Raw genomic sequence first — 23,130 nt, 5'->3', positions numbered from 1 at the left:
GGCTACAAAAAGTCAGCAGTTTTACCTTCATTAAGACTGTGAACACCTCCATCGGCTACATTAACCTACGTCAGCCAATAAGGGACACACAGACTTGATAAAGATCGATACTTACGGTAGAAAACTCTATGCACTAAGTAGTAGGCCTCAGGGCCTCTGACTGTGATTAAAGGGTAACTAATGGTAACAGTGGCCCTAGTTTTATCTGCGCTAAGGAATACATGTGTTATATACCTTTCCCTTCAGGGCTGCTGGATGTGCCAAAACCATAGATAAAGAAGAAAATATGGACGTCTTTCTTTGATAGCTGCATAATGCAGTCATTATACGTGAGCTGTTTATGATTGAATTAGTTGTCTATGAAGATTCTCATACATCCAGGTCATGATATACAGTATCTAATAGAATTAAGTCTAAAACAACTGGACTATTCTGAGTTTTCAGAAAAGTTTTTCAGAAAAGTCCAGTTGTTTTAGACTTCTAATATATATATAATATATATATATATATATACTTCTAATATATACGATTGAATTAGTTCAAAATTCACCCAAACATGGTTTTCTTGATAACAATCCAGCACTGTAGGAGAAAGACACTTTAGAAGAACTTTTACATTTAGGAACACATTTACGGTTTCCATGTGTGCCAATATAAGCAAAATAGTTTGTTTGTCCTTGGGCCACGTTCATGGCTCCTTACATGTTGGTTGGTGGCAGTGCAGCAATAACCCATATACAGTAGTGCATCATTATTCACAGCATTTCATTTGCCCAAAAAAACAAAACGTTCCAGCATTGATAAAACAGCTCTTATTCCAGTTTAAACACACAACGTTATCCAGCATTTTAGAATTCTCTAACCAGCACATACACACCTAGCAGGGTTATAGACATACAGTATAACAGCCATAAGCCCTCACAGAAATGTCCAATGTGTAGCCGTCCAGCATTTGATTAACCAGCGTCAAACTGGCCAATTGGAAAACCAGGAAAACTCCCAGTCAGCCCAGGAGTCAGTGGAGCCTCCTGTTTCTACCCATTTGGCCTGTTTCATGGTTAGCCCCTGTGTCTGTATGGCACAAAAGAGGCTAAATAGATGGAAGGAAAGATTATACTATGGGAAGAAAAGAGACAAGCAAATAGAGAGCGAGGAGATGAGTATAAATATTTTGTAGAGTAGGTCTATGGTCTGATTATTTTGCCACTCCGACTACAACTCAAAAGGATCAAAACTCAATTGTTCCTATTGGGCTACAGCCCTGTACAAATTGCTACCAATACCTGGAGGAGAAGAAGCTGTATAAATAATAATGTACCAGATGAAACCTATTCTTTATGGGGTGGTTCACATTTAAGTTAACTTTTAGTATGTTATAGAACAACAACATTGCAACTGGTCTTTAATTTTTTATATTTTTGTTAATTATTTGCTTTCCTCTAACGCCTTTCCTCTAACGCCTTTCCATCAATTTTATTGTTATTATTACATTCCATTACTTATCCTTTTCATTCTGTACCTCTACTATTCATATTTCAGTATGTCATGCAAACCTCTTTCTGGTTGCTAGGTTCATTTGGATTCTAGCAACCAGATAGCAGCAAAAATTTCAAAAGTGGAGAGCTGCTGAACAAAACACTTAATAATAATAAATGAAGACCACACATTAACTCACATACTAAAAGTTGGGTGCCAGGTATGGCGTTAAATGAAACCGTACAATACAGGGTCAGGAACCTTGCAGAGCGGTGCCCACCATGTGCAGATATGAATATAAAAATGTACTTTGGTACAACATAGCAAAGTGTTTGATCCAATAAATACAGATTTACAGGTGCATGGATTAAAAATGTTCTGGATAAAACGGACAATATATTTAATATATCTAATTTAGGATTTCTGGGATCTTTCTTGAGGGGTGTTTGCTCCAAAGGCAACAATAGGAGTTGCATTTTCTCCTCCTGGACAACTTAGGGTTCTCTTAAACCCCATATGTTTGCTTTAATGTCGGACTTGCCCACGAAGATACCAGGGAAACTGCAGGTGGGCCCCTCTTGTTTCAGCTACTGCCTATTTTGTAGTCATTCCCTGTTTCTGTATGGGAACAAAGAGGCTTAATAGATGGAAGGATAGAGTATAGTATAGAGAAAAGACACTAGAATAATAAACAGGCTGAGGGAGGAGAGGAGGCATAATAGTTTGGAGATTGGGCCCATGGTCCAGGGTTTTCTGGTGGGTCCCGGCATCTCAGTCCGACACTGGCTCCAGTGCAATAACAGTGGGCACAGGTGCCCTAGTACAGTAGTCAATAACACAGATTACAACTTAGTATTCTGCCTGCATATCATTGTGACAATTGGTTACTGTAGTTTATTGTGCTAGGATACAATTTGCACCGTGTCAGTGACTGAGCCCCTAAATTTGGTACAAGTTTATAAACTGGAAAGCCCAATTGCCTTTGCTTGCAGATTGTTTCCTTAACTGTTACAGATCCAGCTGATCAGCCTGTGAGTTTAGCTAATCAATTATTTGGCATATCTGGTCATATTAGTGGGATGGACGGACAAATTGTACTGATTCAGTCATGTGACCCTTGGGATAAAAGACCATCAGGAAAATACTGCAAGGTATCAGCCACCAGAATATCTATTTATAAGGGGGGATTTGATTACAATGGCCCCACATATAAAGCACTGGCCAGTTATCTCATAGGTGTTTTCAGCTTCACTGTTATCCTTCTTACATTACATCTTTACCCAGCTGTGTGTCACTGTTGGGCCCAGTCCAGCAACTGCTGCAAACTCTTGATTATCTATGAAGTTGATTCCCTGTGTGCTGCCGGGATGTTAGCAGAATAGCTCAGCTTGCACCTTTGGGCCTCGGTACGTATTTAGCAAAGCTTTAATAACAACAAAATCTAAAAAAAAACACAGCAGTAGATAACAAAGATGCTAAAAAATACAGTGAAAATAATACTGCAGACATCATTGCATTGACAAAAATGCATACTTTAAAATTGCTAAAATTCTTAAAATTAACACAAAAACAAACAGCAGTGGCTAATACTGCAATACATATATATATATATATATAGTGGGATATTGTGCATTTGTTGTAGATACACGGCAGTGCAAAGTGTCCATTTATTGTCAGGCGGATATACACAGAGGTTGCCTTACGGACACAGACCTGCGCAGGACCTGGGCCACCACATACCAAGACATGATCCAAGTTCTGACATCTATCAGCAGCTTTGTAGTGGAGTGGCCTGTGTTTTTGGTCTCTTATTGTGAAACGCTTCAATACCTTAACTTATAATAATGAAGAGTAAAGCGTAAGTTAGAGCTGCATAGATGTCTTTAGATCACATCTTGGCTTTAGTAACAACTGGCCAGCAAATCAGGTATATTTAATAGCAGCTCAGAATGGATCCGAGCAGAATCACTTTCCCTTTGTTGTTTATACAGGTCAAGGAATAATGCTGGCCTCTCCTTGGTGCCTATTATACCATAGATAAGGTCTACTGCTAACATACAAAAAAAAAAAAAAAGACTGCAAGCTCATGAGAGAAGGTTTCCATACCCGTAAATAGTATATACACGTCTGCCACCATTTTTAGGGGGAGGGGTGCTCTTTGATAAATACAACAGGTAGTGACAAGATATTTAACTTCTAATACACAAAATCTTAAACCAAGTGTACTAGATATTGCAGTCTGCAGCGTAGTCCTTAGAATATATATGTCTGGACACTTAGTGGGCAGACGCCATTCTGATACCTCTTCGGACTAAGCTAAGAATCAGTAGTTCTATATGAAGACGAGCAGGACAGAGCAAATGTTGGCTGCGGAAACTGAGGAAAGAAAACTGAATACTGTATCCCGTGATATTAAAGACTTTAATTGCAAAGCTGTGGGTCTGAAAGGTATCACTAAATATTGAATATTTTGATTATCCCACATTATTGACATTGTTTCCTATCAGGCCTAATCCTCTGTTTTCTAACGCAGAACCACGACTCTGAGAATTATCATTCAAAAGTCTCCCATTGCTTCCGAAGCTGCTCCACTTTGCTTGGTGCTGGTGTGACTGTTTGCTTGGTCTTATTAAGCAGATCTTCAAATGGATCTGCAGGTTGGTCTGACTTTGCTGAGCGCAGGGCTGGTTCTAATAATTTAGTAGGCCTAGGGGGGATAGGTGGATATTCCCGGGGTTTGCTGTCCTGGCGTTTAGAGCGGGACTGAACCATGGGCAAAGTTCTGTGCCCAGCAGGGATGCTGGGAGTGAGTGCCACACTGCGCTGGGTTTCAGAAAGGCTGTGACTCTGGCGTATTACAGGGTTAAGGGGAGCCCCGGATGAAACTTGACCAAAAAGATGACTTCCTTGCAACACAGAAGTGAGAGGTATAGGGCTGTGGTATACACCAGTTGTCGGATGGAGTGAGTGTGAGCCAAGAGCAGTTGCAGTTGGTGTTTTAAATACCCCCCTAGGTGGTCCAATGACAGAGGCTGATTTTTCTGCTGCCAGTGTTTGAGAAAATGGATTAAGAGGGGAGTGGAGAAAAACGGGTTGAGGGGAATAACCCAGCTGATGGGAGAAGGCTGGACTCACAAAGTCACTTTGTAGTGAAGTTAACAAGGGAGTGCTGGAGCAACGAGGGGCTTCAAAGCTGTGAGGTACTGTGCTCACGGGGGGCTGGCAGCCACTCTGATACTGACCAGCTTTTAAGGGATCCAAGAGGCTTAAAAGATCATCATTCATACCAACCGGTGTAGATACCTTGACTGGCTTCAGTATCTCTAATGTGCTAGAATCTGCTGCCTTCTTTTCTCTACCCTCTGCTGATTGTTCCCTAACTGAACCTTTAGATACTTGGCCATGGTAGTTGCTGCCATCTCCAGCCTGTTGTATGTGGGTCTCTGCCATACCAGTCTGCAGCAGCTTTATGCCTCTTGGTGCGGGGGGTGGTGGGACAATCCCTAGTTCTGGAGTTTTCCTTCCATGTGGTCGAGGAATTGTGATGTTCCCCTGGGAGCTGGCCATCATGACCTCTTTCTCTATATTTGTCAGTGCACTGTCCTTGTGTGGTGTGGCTGTGCTATTGGTGGAAAGGGTTGGGGGTCTTTCAGGTGAGATTTGAATATACTTGTTAGGGATCGCCATGTCATCATGTCCCATGCTCCACAGCTTGTTGTATGGATGACCATGTTTCATTGGGGGCACCATACGAGTCCTTTCTGGAGCTGTTAAATCCATTCTCTGAAAATGAACAGTAGAGTTAATCGTGAATTTAACACACAGACTTAGTCAGTCAAGACTATTCTATAATTAGGGATTGTTGCTTATGGTTCTTTTTTGTTGCTGCCTCACCATGATGCACACTCAGACAATATCTTAAGGTGGCTGTATAATAGCTACCGACTGTCTGAGTTGACAGTGTATCAGCACGGGTAAGGTGCCCTTTACAAGAGCCTTCTTGCCCAATATATGGGCAAAAATCAGGCAGATGTCGATTGGGCAGGTTTTAAAATGCTGTCAGAATGAGGAGTGCATCAGTGCTTTGACACAGCCCTTGCCCTGACAGCCTGCATCCCATCAATGTGATCCAATTGTTTGGCCCAAGGTTAGCATATCTAGTAAAGCATGGCTCATTTGGCAACCTTGCCAAACCAGTGGATCTTTCTTTGTATGGCCAGCCTTAGTTGTAGGGTTCCAGTTGTGCCACTAAGTGGCAACCATACAGCAAACTAAATTACAAATGCTTTCACAATTCCTAACATTTAAAATTCCTTTGGCTTCATTTTTGGTTACAAAAGACCAACACAGACTTATAAAACATCACATAAATATTGACACCATTAACCAAACTGTGTGGGATAAGGGGTCTCACAATGACGTGCATGCACTACTGTTTTGCTGTGCCTTGATGTAAACGTTTACCTGGTAATCAAAAGTGAAGTGGTTTTCATGGTCCTCTTTGGGTGTTCTGAGATCTTCTAAACTCTTGGCTTGGCTCAGTAATGGGGGTTCTGTTTGTAAATTACTAAATATGTCTTCTAAAAGGGTAATGTGTTTGACCTCTTGTTCTTCAGCTCCTTCCACGCTTTCCTTCTCTGGGCTAATAGCTTCATCCCCGTCAGCATCAGATTCCTTCAAAGTTCGATACTGTTGAGGCCTTGGGAGGGGAGAAAACGCCAATTAATTTTCCAAGACTGTAAAGTCGCATGGTAGTCATCAAAGAAACACACACAGCAGGAAACTTATATATATATATATCTGTGCATTACTGAAATGCTTTGCATGTACAGAGCTTTACAAAGAAAAGTAGAAAGTTGAAGGTAGAGACCATTCAAAAGGAGCAGAGAAGATAAAGTTTTCAGAAAAGGCAGAGACAGGGTCCTCCTCCTGTAAGAAGTCGTCATCGGAGGAATCTTCAGAGAGAAAAACAGTATAGTGACGGGTAGGTTTTACAATGCTGGGGAGAAAGGGAAAAGGGACATTGTTAGGGATAAAAACTTTCACCAGGGTCAATATTTAGAATAGGTACTCCTTAATCTAATGTATTTAGTGAAACATCATATGTGCATATATATATGGGCACAAAAATCCAGGGCGAAGAAAAGAGAATAAGCATTATAAGGTCTTGGCTATAACCTGTTGCCCAATTAAGCATTTTAGCTTAATCCCATAGCAAAATACCATACAGCCCACAGGAGTTATATAAATGCATATCTCTCAGCAGGTTATGGCAGGAGGCAGAGGTGCCCTGGGTAGGCAGAGAAGGGGTCTACATGCCCTGAATGTTGACATGTAATGCTGTTATGTTAGTTGCAAAACTGATGCCTGAACATATTGGTAAAGAGTAGTGATTTGCGGGTCAGGAAAAATTCATCTTACACCCAACCCTAACCCACCAAACTGCACCTGGTTATTATCAAAACAATCTAAACCTGCACCTAACCTCACCCAACCCATACCCGCAGCTTTCCGCTCTCTATGCTACTTACTCTGTGCATGCCTTAGTTTTCAAGACAGGTCTAAAGGTGGCCATACACAGGCCGATTCTAGCTGCCGATATCGCTCCCTTACACCGATTTGGCAGCTAATCGGCCCGTGTAGGGGCACCAACGACGGGCCTTCCCGACCGTTATCTGGCCTGAAATCGGGCAGATATCAATCGGGCAGGTTAAAAAATTAAGTTGGATCGGGGACCGCATCGGCTCGTTCATGCGGTCCCTGTTCCGTCTTCTTCTATACCCGTCGTTTTAATTCGATTGTTTGGCCCCAAGTGGGGGATATCGGGAGAAGATCCACTAGCTTGGTGACATTTCCAAGCAAGCGGATCAGAAGGTGTATGGCCACCTTAATTCCCCAGTCTGACCTGCACCCAACTAGCAATGGTCAACTAAATGTCAATGCTAACCCAACTGAACTAAGGGTAAACCTGCAGGTCCTGGGCCAACCCACACATCACTAGTAAGGAGGAACAGACCAACCATTTGCCTCGTAGCACTCAGGTGGCATTTTGGACTGCTTCCAGGTGCCATATTACGTATAATCATGACCAGCTAACCGTGTCACACCGTAAAGTCACCCTGAGATGCTGCCCAGGTAACAATATTCCAGTAATTCAGCTGCTCAGCCTGAGGGCAGTATGTAAGAGGTTTGGAGATCCAGAATTCTCAGACCCCCGCAGGCCCTTTTGCAACTTTAATCAGAAAGCAAGCAAACTCGTCGCTGGCTAAGAAACTGGAGACATTTTTTTTTTAATTTAATTTTTTTTTTTAGCCGAAACTCAAACTGTCAAACACACATCAGCCGACAACAGGACCCACTGCCCATAATCCACTGCAGGCTCCTTTATGCAGCCGAGTGTTGGGCCACTTTGTGTTAACACCTGCATGTGACACTGGTGACAGCTTTTCTCCTTTTAAATACCATGTCAGACAAACATCCTCGCAGAGCCACGGGAAGCGCAGAGCCTCGGCGCATTATTCCAACAGCACAGATTTATTTTTAATGAGGATGATATGCATGGTGAGAACGCATGGACAAGCCTGCCTCACATCAACATGACCAATACCGGGAGTCTCTGACAAATGTAGATATTTCAAATTTAATTGACATTTAAATGAGCCTGTGATTAAAATGGGGGGAGGGGGGAAGAAAATCATTATCTCCCCTCCTGAGTGTAACAGTGCCGAGTAACTAAGCACACATCACCTTTTGTGTGGGATAACACAATGGGGCTACTTATTTTTTTACTTCAGATGTTGCTGCTTCAGACATTTCTGAAATATCAGTTTTAGATTTACCAAAATATTTTCTTTTGTGCTCGGTAAATGTCAAATGACGTTATCCTACAGACGTTTTCATAATGAGATGCCTTTCGTATGCGTTTCCCCCGCATGTTACCCAGATGTACTACAACTTGCGCACCCTCTGGCAGCGGCAGACAGATTCCTATACGGCTAGAGGCCTGTGCTCTGGCTTTGCCTGGTTACAGTGAGTTCTGCAGTATGGCTTTTTATACAACTTATAAGGCCTAAGTCAGTGCAAGTCTGCAATCAAAAGTTTTAATAATGGGCTAACTGGGTAACACTGGTGAAACTTTGCCCAAGTGCAGAAATCCATAGGAACCAATTAGAAGTCAGATTTTGATCACTGGATCACAGATTGCTTGTTATGGGTAACTACTCTGGGGAAAATGTATCCAGTACAAGTATGGTATCTAGTGACTATGAAGATTTTCATTCATCCAGGTCATGGTATATCTAGTATAAATAAATCTAAAGCAACTGGACTTAACAAGTCCAGTTGCTTTAGATTTATTTATACTAGATATGGTATCTAGTATCCAGAATCGCTGGCTTTATATGCGTGAGACTAAGGCCAGGCCTAGGGTTGGGGGCACCAAAGGCCCCTATCACCCCCTCTCCTTCACTGGCCCAGAATACCCCCCTGCCCCTGTGGGCTGAAACCAGAGAAAGGCCACCACTGCACCTTGGGTTGCCACCTAGCCATTTTTTTTTACAGCCTAGCCAGTAAAATATCAGACAAGGGCTGTTATTACAAATTTATCGGCAATGTACTTGCTGGTAAATTTGTTATAACTACTGACCCTGGCACTTCCGAACAGCCCAAAGCCCCTATCCAAACTCCCCCTCTACACACTGAACTCACATATTCTCCTCCCATAGCAATCCTCATGGTAAGGCCCCACTTATTAGCATGATTACCATGGTCCTTATATCACGGACCCTCCCTCACTGCAGTTGGAAATGTTTTGCCCATATTGCCAACCCTAACTGCACCCTAGACATGTGCCTCTTCTGCCTAGCCTTATGTCTGGCCCTGAGGAAGATGGCCTTCTAGTTATTCTGAGCTTTCTGGATCTCAAATCTGTGAATGAAAAAAAATCCCACACCTGCATTACAAGAAATGATTTTTAATTCCATACAGAAACCTTATGTCTATATTATAAACTGTAATGCCCAGAATTGCTGACAACAAAGGACCTTTCATTATGAAGCATTTTGGACTGCAGGGCATTCAACAAGCCCTCCCCTCCGGTCTTATCATACTCAACCAACAAACAATACAATGCTGAAGTACATAACAAGACGTAATACTTGAATAATCATACACTAAATTACAAGATAACTGGTGCACAAAATAGGTTAATAATGGAATTCAACAGTTTTAGTATTTCACTTTAACCAAAAGAGGGCAATCAAGTTCTATAATACAGTCCGACAAGTAGCATGTGAAATATTTCTCTGGTAAAGTGGAAAAAGTGCCACATTCGGTGAAATAAGAACCTTGTATTCTGGTGCAGAAAGTCACCATTTGCTTCTGTTGTGATAAAAAGCCAAAGATATAAATAGTGGAAATAACTCCCCTAAATTTGTTTATATACAAAATAAATGTATATTCTACTTTTAATTTATAGGAGCCCAATCCAAACAAATCAGAAGTCCACTGAGAAGAACTCTGTATAAACAAATCTCTTCTGCCCAGCTGCAGACTGTTGGGCTGTAAGATAAGCACCAACTCATATTTATGAAATATATATTTCAGTAGACTGCTGATTTGTTCTCATTGTGCTTGTACAAACAGACGGGACTATTTTCAGTTTCAGATTTTGCCATTATAGTGCAAGAAAGAACAAAAAAACATACGTAGTTCCAAACAATAACCAAAATGTGGGTTTGGCACAAAACCTATTTATTGAATTAATGGTAAAAAAATAGCACTAGAATGCTCCTTTAATCTCATCTATAAACTGTTCACAAGTTATTTTGTTCCTGTAGGAATATGCATTTATTTATAGCAAGTAAGTATACTGCCCCTCAAAAGCAGGTCCGGACTGGCATGTCAAGTACACAGAGCCCCCCCCCCCCCAAACAGACTTGTACCCAAACATAAAAAGCTATCTAATAAAAGTAATTTTTAAATTAAACATGGAAACTCATATCCCCTATTTTATTAACACATATATACCCATTATAAAGGCATATAAATATCCCAGCTGTCAATCATCTATTGCCTTCCCCATCTCTTTGCCTTAGGCATAAAGGCGGCGCAGACAATAACTTTCCATTCAGCACTCTCTTACCCCCCTCTCTCCTCACCATATAATTGTGTAGCCAGTACATAAAGAGCTCACCAGCACTCCCTGGCACCTCCAAAATATATTCCGCCCAGTGCCCAGTGTCCACGAGGGATCGGCACCCTCCAATCTGAAATTAGTACCCAGATACTGGCACAGCAAGGCGATTGAAAGCAGGGAGAACCCTGCGCATTTATTTGGTGCAACAAAGTAAAGTTTTGGGATCTGATGAAGGGGTTCACCTGGAAATGTTACTTTATTGCACCAAATAGTGATAGTATAGATAGCTAAGTATAAGTTGTGTGTGCTGGGTTTACTTGGAAGGGTTGAACTTGATGGACTCTGGTCTTTTTTCACCCCTATATAACTATGTAAATAAATGCGCAGGGTTCTCCCTGCTTACAATCGCCTTGCTGTGCCAATATCTGGGTACTAGTAGCCAGTACTGGCACATAAACAAGATTTTGGCCTTAATAACTGCCCACAATATGGCACCTGCCCTGCTTGCTGTGATTGTGTAATTCCAAGACTGAAGGAAACAGGATTTATATTATTTATATAGTGTCAGTGAAGTTTATTTTACTTGACAAACACAATAGAAAAGAATTTGGAATGACTTCTTAGAGTGACAGGTCCCCTTTAATCCATGACAGAAGCATGGCATGAGAGATACGACATTGCACTTACTGCTCAGGGCTGGATATGGCTGCTGTGCGGCTTTCTACTACTGCATTGCTTTTGGGACGTCGGGGCACATGAGGCCTAGGTGGGCGGACCTGTAACAAATAGAGATTTTGTTAGAATAAAATCCAAATGAGCGACATGAGAGCGGTGGAAAACATTAGGGACAGACAAGAAAAACCAACCAGCATCCAGCTATGCTAGCTTGAAAGTGACAGGATGATGTTTGTCCCCTGCACCGTAGCACCACCGTTTTAGTGACCCCATGCCTCAAGCATTCAACACTTTTTTAATGCAGTTAAACTTCCTAAATAGCAGCTAAATTGCATGCGCCTACAAACCCCAACACCCATACTGAGTTTTTCTTTCTACTCCCTTACATCTTAGTCCATGGGCTACAAGATACATTGCAAGATACATTGCATGAATGCAGTTACCTAGCAACCATTACATACAGTTACATAGCAACCATTTGTGCTTTCAAGTTCTAACTAACTGATGCCTGATTGGATGCGTTGGGTTACTGCATCAGTTGGTGGATAAACCCTTTGCCTTTATTAAAGTTTCATGATCGAGGAATGACAGCTAATCCCAAATCTGCTTCGGTATAATCAATTCAACACTATCATCTCTATTGTATTGCCATTTTTGTTGAATAAGCTTCCATCATGGACTTATTTATCTCCATTATATCTCCATCAGCCTATGGCACAAATAATACAATGTGGGAAAATTTTTTGCTGCAAGCTAAATACCCCAATACCCCAATACCCCATGCACTATAGCGATAATATACTTTCTCTATAATTTCTGGTAATGTTCAGTCTTTGGTGGAAGTGATGACCCATCAGTCATGTGCCCCAAATAAAGAAACATTTCCAATAGTGAGATGTGACCATTTAGGCAGCTTGGAAGTGAAAGCAAATTAGTAAGTATACAATATTCTTTAGAAGGGGTCATTTACACCCACAAGTGCAGAGATCAAGCTGTAATTTTAAGCGTAATCACCATTAACCATGTCCAGAATGTTATTGCTGTCACAAAGGGGCATTGCCTTTGTCAACAATACTTTAAAATTAACATGCTCGCACCTCACCATCAATTGGTTGGCATTATTTCCGGTGTTCAAGAGATGTGTGACTTAAGGTGGCCATACACGTAGCAATAATAATCTTTCGTGCGACCATTGGTTCCCACCCTCCACTGACGTTCAGGGCTGAATCATCAGATATGGAGGTAAAAACAATAGAAATTCTACCTCTAACTGCCAATTCAGCCCTGAGCATAGATTTTGCTCAGGTGCCATAACCTGGCCGATCAACGAGACGACCGATATCCGCAGCCTTTTGCGATATCGGTCACCTCTTCGAGCCGCCATACATGCACCGAATATCATGCAAAACGAGGTTGGCCGGTTTTATTCTTTATACACAAGGGAACCCTGGAACGACTGTCTACTGCTCTGCATCAATAGGTGCAACTGCACTCGATTTGGAATGAGAGGCAAGAAGGGGTGAGTGGTGCAAATATACAGAAGTGTAAAGAGTGCATTTCGACACAAGTACCTGTAATGGGGTTTTATGTGCAACTGACTGCCAGGAATTTGTGCCAGTTTCTAAGTGACCCCTATAATTCCTAAGGAAAACTGCACCACGAAGGCTTTAAACTTGGGAACATATAGGGTTTGTCTTTTATTTATGTCATATGCCCGAAAATACAAGAAACTCTCTGAAAAGAAAAGATCACTGCACCATGCAATATGAAATGCATCATTTAGTCACTGGCCTGCTGATTATACATGCAATAATGTACCCACTCTGAGAAAGGTTGTCAAATTTAGGGGGGGTACATGATTTCTCATAATTCTCCAGTTTCCATACGTTGTGAAGAAAGTGACATCATCAAGTTATAACTGATGACATCACCAAATATATAAATTACAGATCCTTTATGGCTTTTGCATGTTACAAGTGGAGAATATAAAGATTATGGTGGTAAACTGAGACTCCCACCCTGTTTAAAGAGTTACTGACACCTGAAATTAAACAGTTTCTAAATATATATATTTCTAAATATATCATAACTTATGTGTCTCAAGTATATTTTGTCTACAAAAATACATTCTGTATACAAAAAACAATCCCTAGTACACAGAATGAATGTGTGGCTATATACAATGGTATAAAATATACAAAAGACATATTTCTAGTTAAGAATGAGAACAAAATCAATTTTGTAAAAGATTTTTTATAGCACAGAATTAATTCTGTCATTCATCAACAAAATGAATACTTGGTTCCAAAAAAGTGATAAAATATTAATTCTGTAGAACAGCACTGTCAGTCTAATTACTGAACCAATGAGAAGCAAGTATATTTATTATCCAATAACATGCAGGTTTTAATTGGAGTCCATTTACTGGTTGTTTTTCCCCACTGTTTTAATTGGTTCTATAAGGTGTTGACCCACACACAGAGAAGGATTTGTTTGTAGGATTTATTTAACAAGACAAAAAGCTGCCAGCTCTCCAAGCTGCTGATTTATCCATAGTGCATAGACACTGTGGGGCCTGCTTTAGAGGGCGCCCTCTAATGTCTACTGTGCTGCATAGCAATAACTATGAACAAAGAACAAACTCCCTTAAAAGAGCGGCTGTTAAACACTACAGGTTCTTAAATAAAAAGGTCTTACAGATGTATGAGAAATATAACGTTGTACTGATTCTGTGGCACAAAACTAACCTAATGATGTTTCTATGGATTTTTAAAGTTAAGAATTCAAAATATAACTATGAGGTAGGGCTGCTATTTCCTGCATTATAATAGGCTTAATATTCTCGCATTAGGTTTACCCTCCATTTTTTTTTTAGAAAAATTCTTGCCCGAGGTAAGAGGGGTGGGAGTGGGACCCTGAGGGGGCAGATTAGTGACATGGAGAGGGTGAGACAGCAATGTAGGGGGGAGGGAGAGGGAGCTGGACCATTGATGTGGGTTGGTAGGGCAATAACGATCTGACTTGATTAGGGATTTGGGGTGGGTTAGGGGCAGGCCAGAGACTGAATGACAGGTAGTTACAAACTGTGTAGGTGATTGTTAGTCTCCAGTGTTTGGCCTCCTCCTACCTGCACCAGTCAGCTGATAGCATTATCTTAATAATGTACTGCTATAGTTTAATTACTACATAATACACATAGCCATGTGATTCAGCCACTTCAGAACAGGCTGATTGTATAGTACGATGTGTATGAGCAGTCTCCTAGCAGAAATGATGTAGCAACACAAAGCAGGCACTCATTATGTGCAAACTAACGATGCTGTATAATGAATACTGCCAAATTTGAACTGTGCAGCTCCTTGCCCAATGGCTACTGTGCTGCTGAACTCCATCCACCAGTGGGCTGCCTCTAGCACTCAGCTGGCTCATTGCGCATAGTAGATTAATCAATATCAGCACAGGCATAGGCTCTGCTCACTCAACAGCTTCACTGCTTTTAATAAAGCCCCCATTGTGAGGAAATGAGAGTGGATGAATTACGTGGCTACACCTATTATGTAGTTGTTTAACTACAGCTAACTAAAAAAAAAACACTTTTAAGGCCTACACATGGTATTATACAGACAATGTTTGAGTGATCAGTCACAGACTCTAGAATGGCTGTATTACGTGGCTACATGGTGTGGGAGCCCCCAACTGCTACCAGCCACTACCCCATGTGCAAAACACACCGTGTACCCCCCTACTTCCAACTTGTAGCCACAATGATGGGTGGGGGTTGAGAACGTAAGTTCCTGTGGGAAGTGAGCCAGGGTTGGCAGGGCCCACCGGGTTTTTTCCGTGTAGCTACGTCATTATTAAGAGACTGCCATAAGCTAACTGGTGCAATATTACATAGTACAGGTATGGGATCCCTTATCCGGAAACCCGTTATCCATAAGGTTCCAAATTAAGGAAGGCCATCTCCCATAGACTCCATTATAAGCAAATAATTCTTAAGCAAATAATTCTACAGTACCTGTACTTGATCCCAACTAAGATATAATTACCCCTTATTGGGGGCAGAACAGCCCTATTGGGTTTATTTAATGGTTAAATGATTTCCTTTTTCTCTGTAATAATAAAACAGTACCTGTACTTGATCCCAACTAAGATATAATTACCCCTTATTGGGGCAGAACAGCCCTATTGGGTTTATTTAATGGTTAAATGATTCCCTTTTCTCTGTAATAATAAAACAGTACCTGTACTTGATCCCAACTAAGATATAATTACCCCTTATTGGGGGCAGAACAGCCCTATTGGGTTTATTTAATGGTTAAATGATTCCCTTTTCTCTGTAATAATAAAACAGTACCTGTACTTGATCCCAACTAAGATATAATTACCCCTTATTGGGGGCAGAACAGCCCTATTGGGTTTATTTAATGGTTAAATGATTCCCTTTTCTCTGTAATAATAAAACAGTACCTGTACTTGATCCCAACTAAGATATAATTACCCCTTTTTGGGGGCAGAACAGCCCTATTGGGTTTATTTAATGGTTAAATGATTCCCTTTTCTCTGTAATAATAAAACAGTACCTGTACTTGATCCCAACTAAGATATAATTACCCCTTATTGGGGGCAGAACAGCCCTATTGGGTTTATTTAATGGTTAAATGATTCCCTTTTCTCTGTAATAATAAAACAGTACCTGTACTTGATCCCAACTAAGATATAATTACCCCTTTTTGGGGGCAGAACAGCCCTATTGGGTTTATTTAATGGTTAAATGATTCCCTTTTCTCTGTAATAATAAAACAGTACCTTGTACTTGATCCCAACTAAGATATAATTACCCCTTATTGGGGGCAGAACAGCCCTATTGGGTTTATTTAATGGTTAAATGATTCCCTTTTCTCTGTAATAATAAAACAGTACCTGTACTTGATCCCAACTAAGATATAATTACCCCTTATTGGGGGCAGAACAGCCCTATTGGGTTTATTTAATGGTTAAATGATTCCCTTTTCTCTGTAATAATAAAACAGTACCTGTACTTGATCCCAACTAAGATATAATTACCCCTTATTGGGGGCAGAACAACCCTATTGGGTTTATTTAATGGTTAAATGATTCCCTTTTCTCTGTAATAATAAAACAGTACCTGTACTTGATCCCAACTAAGATATAATTACCCCTTATTGGGGGCAGAACAGCCCTATTGGGTTTATTTAATGGTTAAATGATTCCCTTTTCTCTGTAATAATAAAACAGTACCTGTACTTGATCCCAACTAAGATATAATTACCCCTTATTGGGGGCAGAACAACCCTATTGGGTTTATTTAATGGTTAAATGATTCCCTTTTCTCTGTAATAATAAAACAGTACCTGTACTTGATCCCAACTAAGATATAATTACCCCTTATTGGGGGCAGAACAGCCCTATTGGGTTTATTTAATGGTTAAATGATTCCCTTTTCTCTGTAATAATAAAACAGTACCTGTACTTGATCCCAACTAAGATATAATTACCCCTTATTGGGGGCAGAACAGTCCTATTGGGTTTATTTAATGGTTAAATGATTCCCTTTTCTCTGTAATAATAAAACAGTACCTGTACTTGATCCCAACTAAGATATAATTACCCCTTATTGGGGGCAGAACAGCCCTATTGGGTTTATTTAATGGTTAAATGATTCCCTTTTCTCTGTAATAATAAAACAGTACCTGTACTTGATCCCAACTAAGATATAATTACCCCTTATTGGGGGCAGAACAGCCCTATTGGGTTTATTTAATGGTTAAATGATTCCCTTTTCTCTGTAATAATAAAACAGTACCTGTACTTGATCCCAACTAAGATATAATTACCCCTTATTGGAGGCAAAACAATCCTATTGGGTTTATTCAATATAATATATTTAAATGATTTTTAGCAGACTTAAGTTATGGAGCTTTATCCAGAAAACCCCAGGTCCCGAGCATTCTGGATAACAGGTCCCATACCTGTAATAGAAAAAGGCCAAACATTGGAGCCTAACAATCATCTACAAAACTTATTAGGGGTTCTACGGTGGCAGGGAAATTATGTAAAGTTTTGCAACTATACATTATAGTGTAATGATGTGACTCAGTATCCTAGGAGGGAAAAGCTTATGTTAGATGGGTTTGTACTGTAATCACTTGTGTATTTGTAAGCGCCCCCACATATACTGAGTTACAATGCTATAAATATCCATATTTATATATAACACCACACCAAAAATCTTTTTTTTTTTTTTTTTAATTGAAATCATTGTATGCTACACAATGTAACTCCCTTATACCTTTCATAAAGCAGGAGACTTCCGCATAGCTTTTTGCACTGTTAATGTCAGTTTCCATTGAATGGTGGCGTGACATGTTTACGTATCTCTCAAGCTGCCAGTGTTTTTCATTATCCCCACAAAAAAAGAAATGGTCTATTTTTCCAAATGCAGAACGAGAGTTAAAGGGAAAATTGTCTAATTGCGCTTCCCTGGGCTGAGTCCAAGAAATGCTTGTTCAGTTGGTGGCAAGTCTTTGCAAAATGTGACTTATATAAAAATATGTAGGAAGAAATGCCAGTGCGACAATACACTTCCATGCAGAAACCAGGGCCGGCACAGATTTAAGGAATGGAAGGGAATATATTTCCTGGGGTCCTTGTCTGTGAGCCATAAGAAAATACCTTTGGTACAAATTACTGACATTCTACAACAAAGATATCTAAACCTGTAGTTGAACAACACTCCTAGCATCGCAATGAAAAAGGCCATGGTACTTCAATAACAGCTAGAGGGCCATAGGCCGACTTGTGTATGAGTTAGGGTAAACAGTCTGATTTTTGAGAAGTACCAAAAATGTTACCTGGGAAGAGAAAATTGCCCCACTATGGCACCCCACATTCAAGAGATCACAAGTGAAAATCTTTAGATACTACTAATTAACTACTGTGTTAAAACTAGAATGAACTATATACACAAATAATCTTGTCTGACAGATATTTGTCTAAAGGGCATTCTGGAGACATGAATGCTACCCTTATTGGCTGTCCATAACTGAAGACTAGAGGCCGGTCACGTTGCTTACTTACTGGCTTTCCATAACTAAAGACTAGAGGCTGGTCACGTTGCTTACTTACTGGCTTTCCATAACTGAAGACTAGAGGCCGGTCACGTTGCTTACTTACTGGCTTTCCATAACTAAAGACTAGAGGCCGGTCACATTGCTTCCTTACTGGCTTTCCATAACTAAAGACTAGAGGCCGGTCACGTTGCTTACTTACTGGCTTTCCATAATTAAAGACTAGAGGCCGGTCCCATTGCTTCCTTACTGGCTTTCCATAACCTCAGACTAGAGGCCCGTCACATTGCTTACTTACTGGCTTTCCATAATTAAAGACTGGAGGCCGGTCACGTTGCTTCCTTACTGGCTTTCCATAACTTGAGACTAGAGGCCGGTCACGTTGCTTCCTTACTGGCTTTCTATAACCTGAGAGTAGAGGCCGGTCACATTGCTTACTTACTGGCTTTCCATAATTAAAGACTAGAGGCCGGTCACGTTGCTTCCTTACTGGCTTTCTATAACCTGAGAGTAGAGGCCGGTCACGTTGCTTCCTTACTGGCTTTCTATAACCTGAGAGTAGAGGCCGGTCACATTGCTTCCTTACTGGCTTTCCATAACTTGAGACTAGAGGCCGGTCACGTTGCTTCCTTACTGGCTTTCTATAACCTGAGAGTAGAGGCCGGTCACATTGCTTCCTTACTGGCTTTCCATAACTTGAGACTAGAGGCTGGTCACGTTGCTTCCTTACTGGCTTTCCATAATTAAAGACTGGAGGCCGGTCACGTTGCTTCCTTACTGGCTTTCCATAACTTGAGACTAGAGGCCGGTCACGTTGCTTTCTTACTGGCTTTCCATAACTTGAGACTAGAGGCCGGTCACGTTGCTTTCTTACTGGCTTTCCATAATTTGAGACTAGAGGCCGGTCACGTTGCTTTCTTACTGGCTTTCTATAACCTGAGAGTAGAGGCCGATCACGTTGCTTACTTACTGGCTTTCCATAACTTAAGACTAGAGGCCGGTCATTTTGCTTTCTTACTAAAAGCTGGTTGTGTTCCTTGGGTGCAGTCACTAGCTCCAGTTATATCACATGGAAGGCCAAGTAGCCCTAACATAATACTATAAAGAAAAAAATCGTTATCCTCTATAGAAGCTTCTTCAAGTAGCCCACAGATCCTATACAAATGAAGTAGCCATGTAACTTTCTATCCTCAGTTTTCCTTTTACTGCAATAAATGCTATTTGGCTGGAATCTCAGTAGCTGCTTTTAGTAGGTGAATGAAAAGGATTAGTGTTAAAGATTCCTGGTATTATTACTTTATTATATCTCGTAACCGTGTCATGTAAACATTAATGCAATTTGCACCCTATAAACAATATTCTTCAATACAAAGTCATGCACTGGCCAGTACATCTATCCTTGTTTATCAAATTACATTTCCCTCAATCAACATGAAAAGTAATGCAAAAAAATAAATACGCACTGTCTTCTTAACGTTTTTTTTTCCAAACCAGAGGACAGAAGAGAGAAGGCATTTCTCAGAAGAAGAAGAGTAAATAGGGGGTGTTAAGTGTGGAAAAAGTAAAGTTTGTGGCAAGTTAGAGTGTAACGAGATGGAAAGAAAAGAACAACAACAGAGCTAATTAGAGAGTTGAGCTGTCACTGAATGGCTGGATGGCTAAGGCTCACAATCAGGGGGACAGAGGGAGGAGAGTTGAGTTGGTTACATAAAGGAGAAGGAATAAGAACTGAACAAAAGAAAGACAGGAAAGCAAAACAATGGGAAAAATTAGAAAGTCAAACTAAGCAACAATTGGGTTAAAAACCACATGTAACAGCACAAAATGTGTGTCTGAGAACAAATAGACATTGGAATATGGAAAGATGCTGACTAGAAGAGGATCAGCAGTAAGTAAGAAAACTGCACTAAGAAATGAGAAAACAATTATTGAAGACAAAGATCTAAAGATTGAGGCAATTTAAAACCAAAATCAGAAGTGGACAATTGTGGGGTTAAAAGAGGACTTAATGAGAATAAAGGAGAGAAAGGCAGGTAGGGAATTAATGTGAAAGAGAAAGGAGAGATAGTGGCGGAACTGAAAAGGATAAAATGTGTAAAATGGTTAATGAATGGCTCATGCAGAACTGGGTTGTACAGCCGGCTCGGTTCCGGCACACTGTTACTTTCCCATTAGAGATGCTGAAGAGGCACAGACTGTTGGGGAGAGCTGTGTGCAGAGCTCATGTGAGGCTGTGTAGCACTGTTAGCCCTGAAGCTTCTCCAGACGGACTGCCCAGCATGCACTGCTTACATTGCACTCAGACGGCAGCACTGGGTTACTGGCACTCATACCAGGCACATCTGCAAATCAATGCCTCCCAATGGGCTGAATATACTCATAGTAAAGCAATATGATTTGAAAACATTCTGCATACATTCTGAATTTGAAGCATGTTTTTCCCAGAGTACCTTTAGATATTCTTGTCTCCTCCCACATTTAGAATTCTCAAATGATGACTTGGCTGTCAGTCTTATCCCCAAATCTCTGCATATGGAGTGCTCTTGCTATAATCCAACCCAGTATTCAGGGAATGTTATCAGAACCACTGGCTTTTATGCAAAAACTCCACCATTCAACAAGGGTCTCTCCCAGACTAGCACAAAGTTAGCACCCTGTTATTCACAGTTCCCAGATAACTTCACTCTGCCAGTCAGGCCACACAGCCTTCCTCCAAGTCAGCTTCACTGCTGCACTTTCTTTGACTCAGTCCAGGCACAGTCACAGGTGCCTTGGTACTCGCTCTCCAGCACAGGTTCAGGCACAGTCACAGGTCCCTTGGTACTCGCTCTCCAGCACAGGTTCAGGCACAGTCACAGGTGCCTTGGTACTCGCTCTCCAGCACAGGTTCAGGCACAGTCACAGGTCCCTTGGTACTCGCTCTCCAGCACAGGTTCAGGCACAGTCACAGGTCCCTTGGTACTCGCTCTCCAGCACAGGTTCAGGCACAGTCACAGGTGCCTTGGTACTCGCTCTCCAGCACAGGTTCAGGCACAGTCACAGGTCCCTTGGTACTCGCTCTCCAGCACAGGTTCAGGCACAGTCACAGGTCCCTTGGTACTCGCTCTCCAGCACAGGTTCAGGCACAGTCACAGGTCCCTTGGTACTCGCTCTCCAGCACAGGTTCAGGCACAGTCACAGGTGCCTTGGTACTCGCTCTCCAGCACAGGTTCAGGCACAGTCACAGGTCCCTTGGTACTCGCTCTCCAGCACAGGTTCAGGCACAGTCACAGGTCCCTTGGTACTCGCTCTCCAGCACAGGTTCAGGCACAGTCACAGGTCCCTTGGTACTCGCTCTCCAGCACAGGTTCAGGCACAGTCACAGGTCCCTTGGTACTCGCTCTCCAGCGCAGGTTCAGGCACAGTCACAGATGCCTTGGTACTCGCTCTCCAGCACAGGTTCAGGCACAGTCACAGGTCCCTTGGTACTCGCTCTCCAGCACAGGTTCAGGCACAGTCACAGGTCCCTTGGTACTCGCTCTCCAGCACAGGTTCAGGCACAGTCACAGGTCCCTTGGTACTCGCTCTCCAGCACAGGTTCAGGCACAGTCACAGGTCCCTTGGTACTCGCTCTCCAGCGCAGGTTCAGGCACAGTCACAGGTCCCTTGGTACTCGCTCTCCAGCGCAGGTTCAGGCACAGTCACAGGTCCCTTGGTACTCGCTCTCCAGCACAGGTTCAGGCACTCTGTATTTTTGTCAAACACTTTCTGTCTCACCAGGCTCCTTGGTCCTCTCTCAGGCTCTCTCTGTCACATTTTGAAAAACCATGACCGTGTCTCTTCTTCAAAAACAGGGGGCCCTGTCTGTAACCCTACCTGCACTAGGTATTCTTCTGCAACCCATACCATGCACCTGAAACACACACTTTCCTGTACATTATTATGCCAGACAGATGTGTTTTAAAGGGGTGGTTCACCTTTAAATTAACTTGTAGCATATTCTAGATTGCCCTATGCATAGCAACTTTGCAACTGGTTTTCATTGCTTATTTTTTATAGTTTTTTAAAGGGGTGGTCCACCCTTGAGTTAACTTTTAGTATGATGTAGATTGTTATTATTTGTAATTTTTTTTAATTATTTCAGTTTTTGTTTAGGAGCTCTTCCGTTTGGAGTTTCAGCAGCTATTTGGTTTCTAAGATCCAAATTATCTTATAGCAACTAGGGTGTGGTTTGAATGACTGATATATGAAAAGGAGAGGACTCGAATAGAAAAATAAGTACAAAAAAGTATTGGCCATTCTATAACATACTAAAAGTTAACCACCCTTTCATTATTTGCCTTCCTCTTCTATCTCTTTTCAACTTTCAAATGGGGGGTCACTGACCCCGGCAGCCAGAAACAATTGCTCTCAGAGGCTACAACTGTATTACTATTGCTACTTTTTATTACTTATCTACTATTCAGGCCTCTCCTATTCATATTCATGGCTCTTAGTACAACCACTGCCTGGTTGCTAGGGTAAATAAGACCACAGCAACCAGACAGCTGCTGAAATACCAAACTGGAGAGCTGCTGAACAAAACAAAGAGCCGAAATTCTGATTTTTAAATTGGAATAAATTCCAATTCGGATCTCTGATCCAGGGAGAGTTTCTGGTCAAGTCTTTGTGACAATGAGCAATGAGCAATGGACTCAATAAGAAATGGCCTTCCTTTATAATTATTATTAATATTTTGATATAACAAAACCAAGAGTGCTACAACACCAGTAA

At 41.4% G+C, this 23,130-nt stretch overlaps 1 protein-coding gene across 4 annotated transcripts in view; it reads right to left on the bottom strand.

Annotated features, from left to right (window-relative positions):
- Positions 1 to 1,062: 1,062 nt before the first annotated feature.
- dennd1a (DENN domain containing 1A) overlaps positions 1,063 to 23,130 on the bottom strand; it is a 414,134-nt gene continuing 392,066 nt past the window's right edge. For 2 of the 4 annotated variants that reach the window (XM_031890875.1, XM_031890876.1), the window contains 4 exons: positions 11,300 to 11,388; positions 6,347 to 6,475; positions 5,941 to 6,175; positions 1,063 to 5,259 (listed from right to left, as the gene is read on the bottom strand). In XM_031890875.1, coding sequence (XP_031746735.1) covers positions 4,030 to 5,259; positions 5,941 to 6,175; positions 6,347 to 6,475; positions 11,300 to 11,388 — 1,683 coding nt within the window. In that variant the 3' untranslated portion in view covers positions 1,063 to 4,029. The remainder of the gene's footprint in view (positions 5,260 to 5,940; positions 6,176 to 6,346; positions 6,476 to 11,299; positions 11,389 to 23,130) is intronic. The other 2 variants (XM_012953023.3, XM_012953024.3) reach the window with 1 other exon arrangement.

This window comes from Xenopus tropicalis, chromosome 8, assembly GCF_000004195.4.
Source record: "Xenopus tropicalis strain Nigerian chromosome 8, UCB_Xtro_10.0, whole genome shotgun sequence".
In the NCBI taxonomy this organism is placed as follows: Eukaryota; Metazoa; Chordata; class Amphibia; order Anura; family Pipidae; genus Xenopus; species Xenopus tropicalis.
The sequence above is the reverse complement of the archived record's forward strand: the minus strand, read 5'-3'. Positions and strand labels throughout refer to the sequence as shown.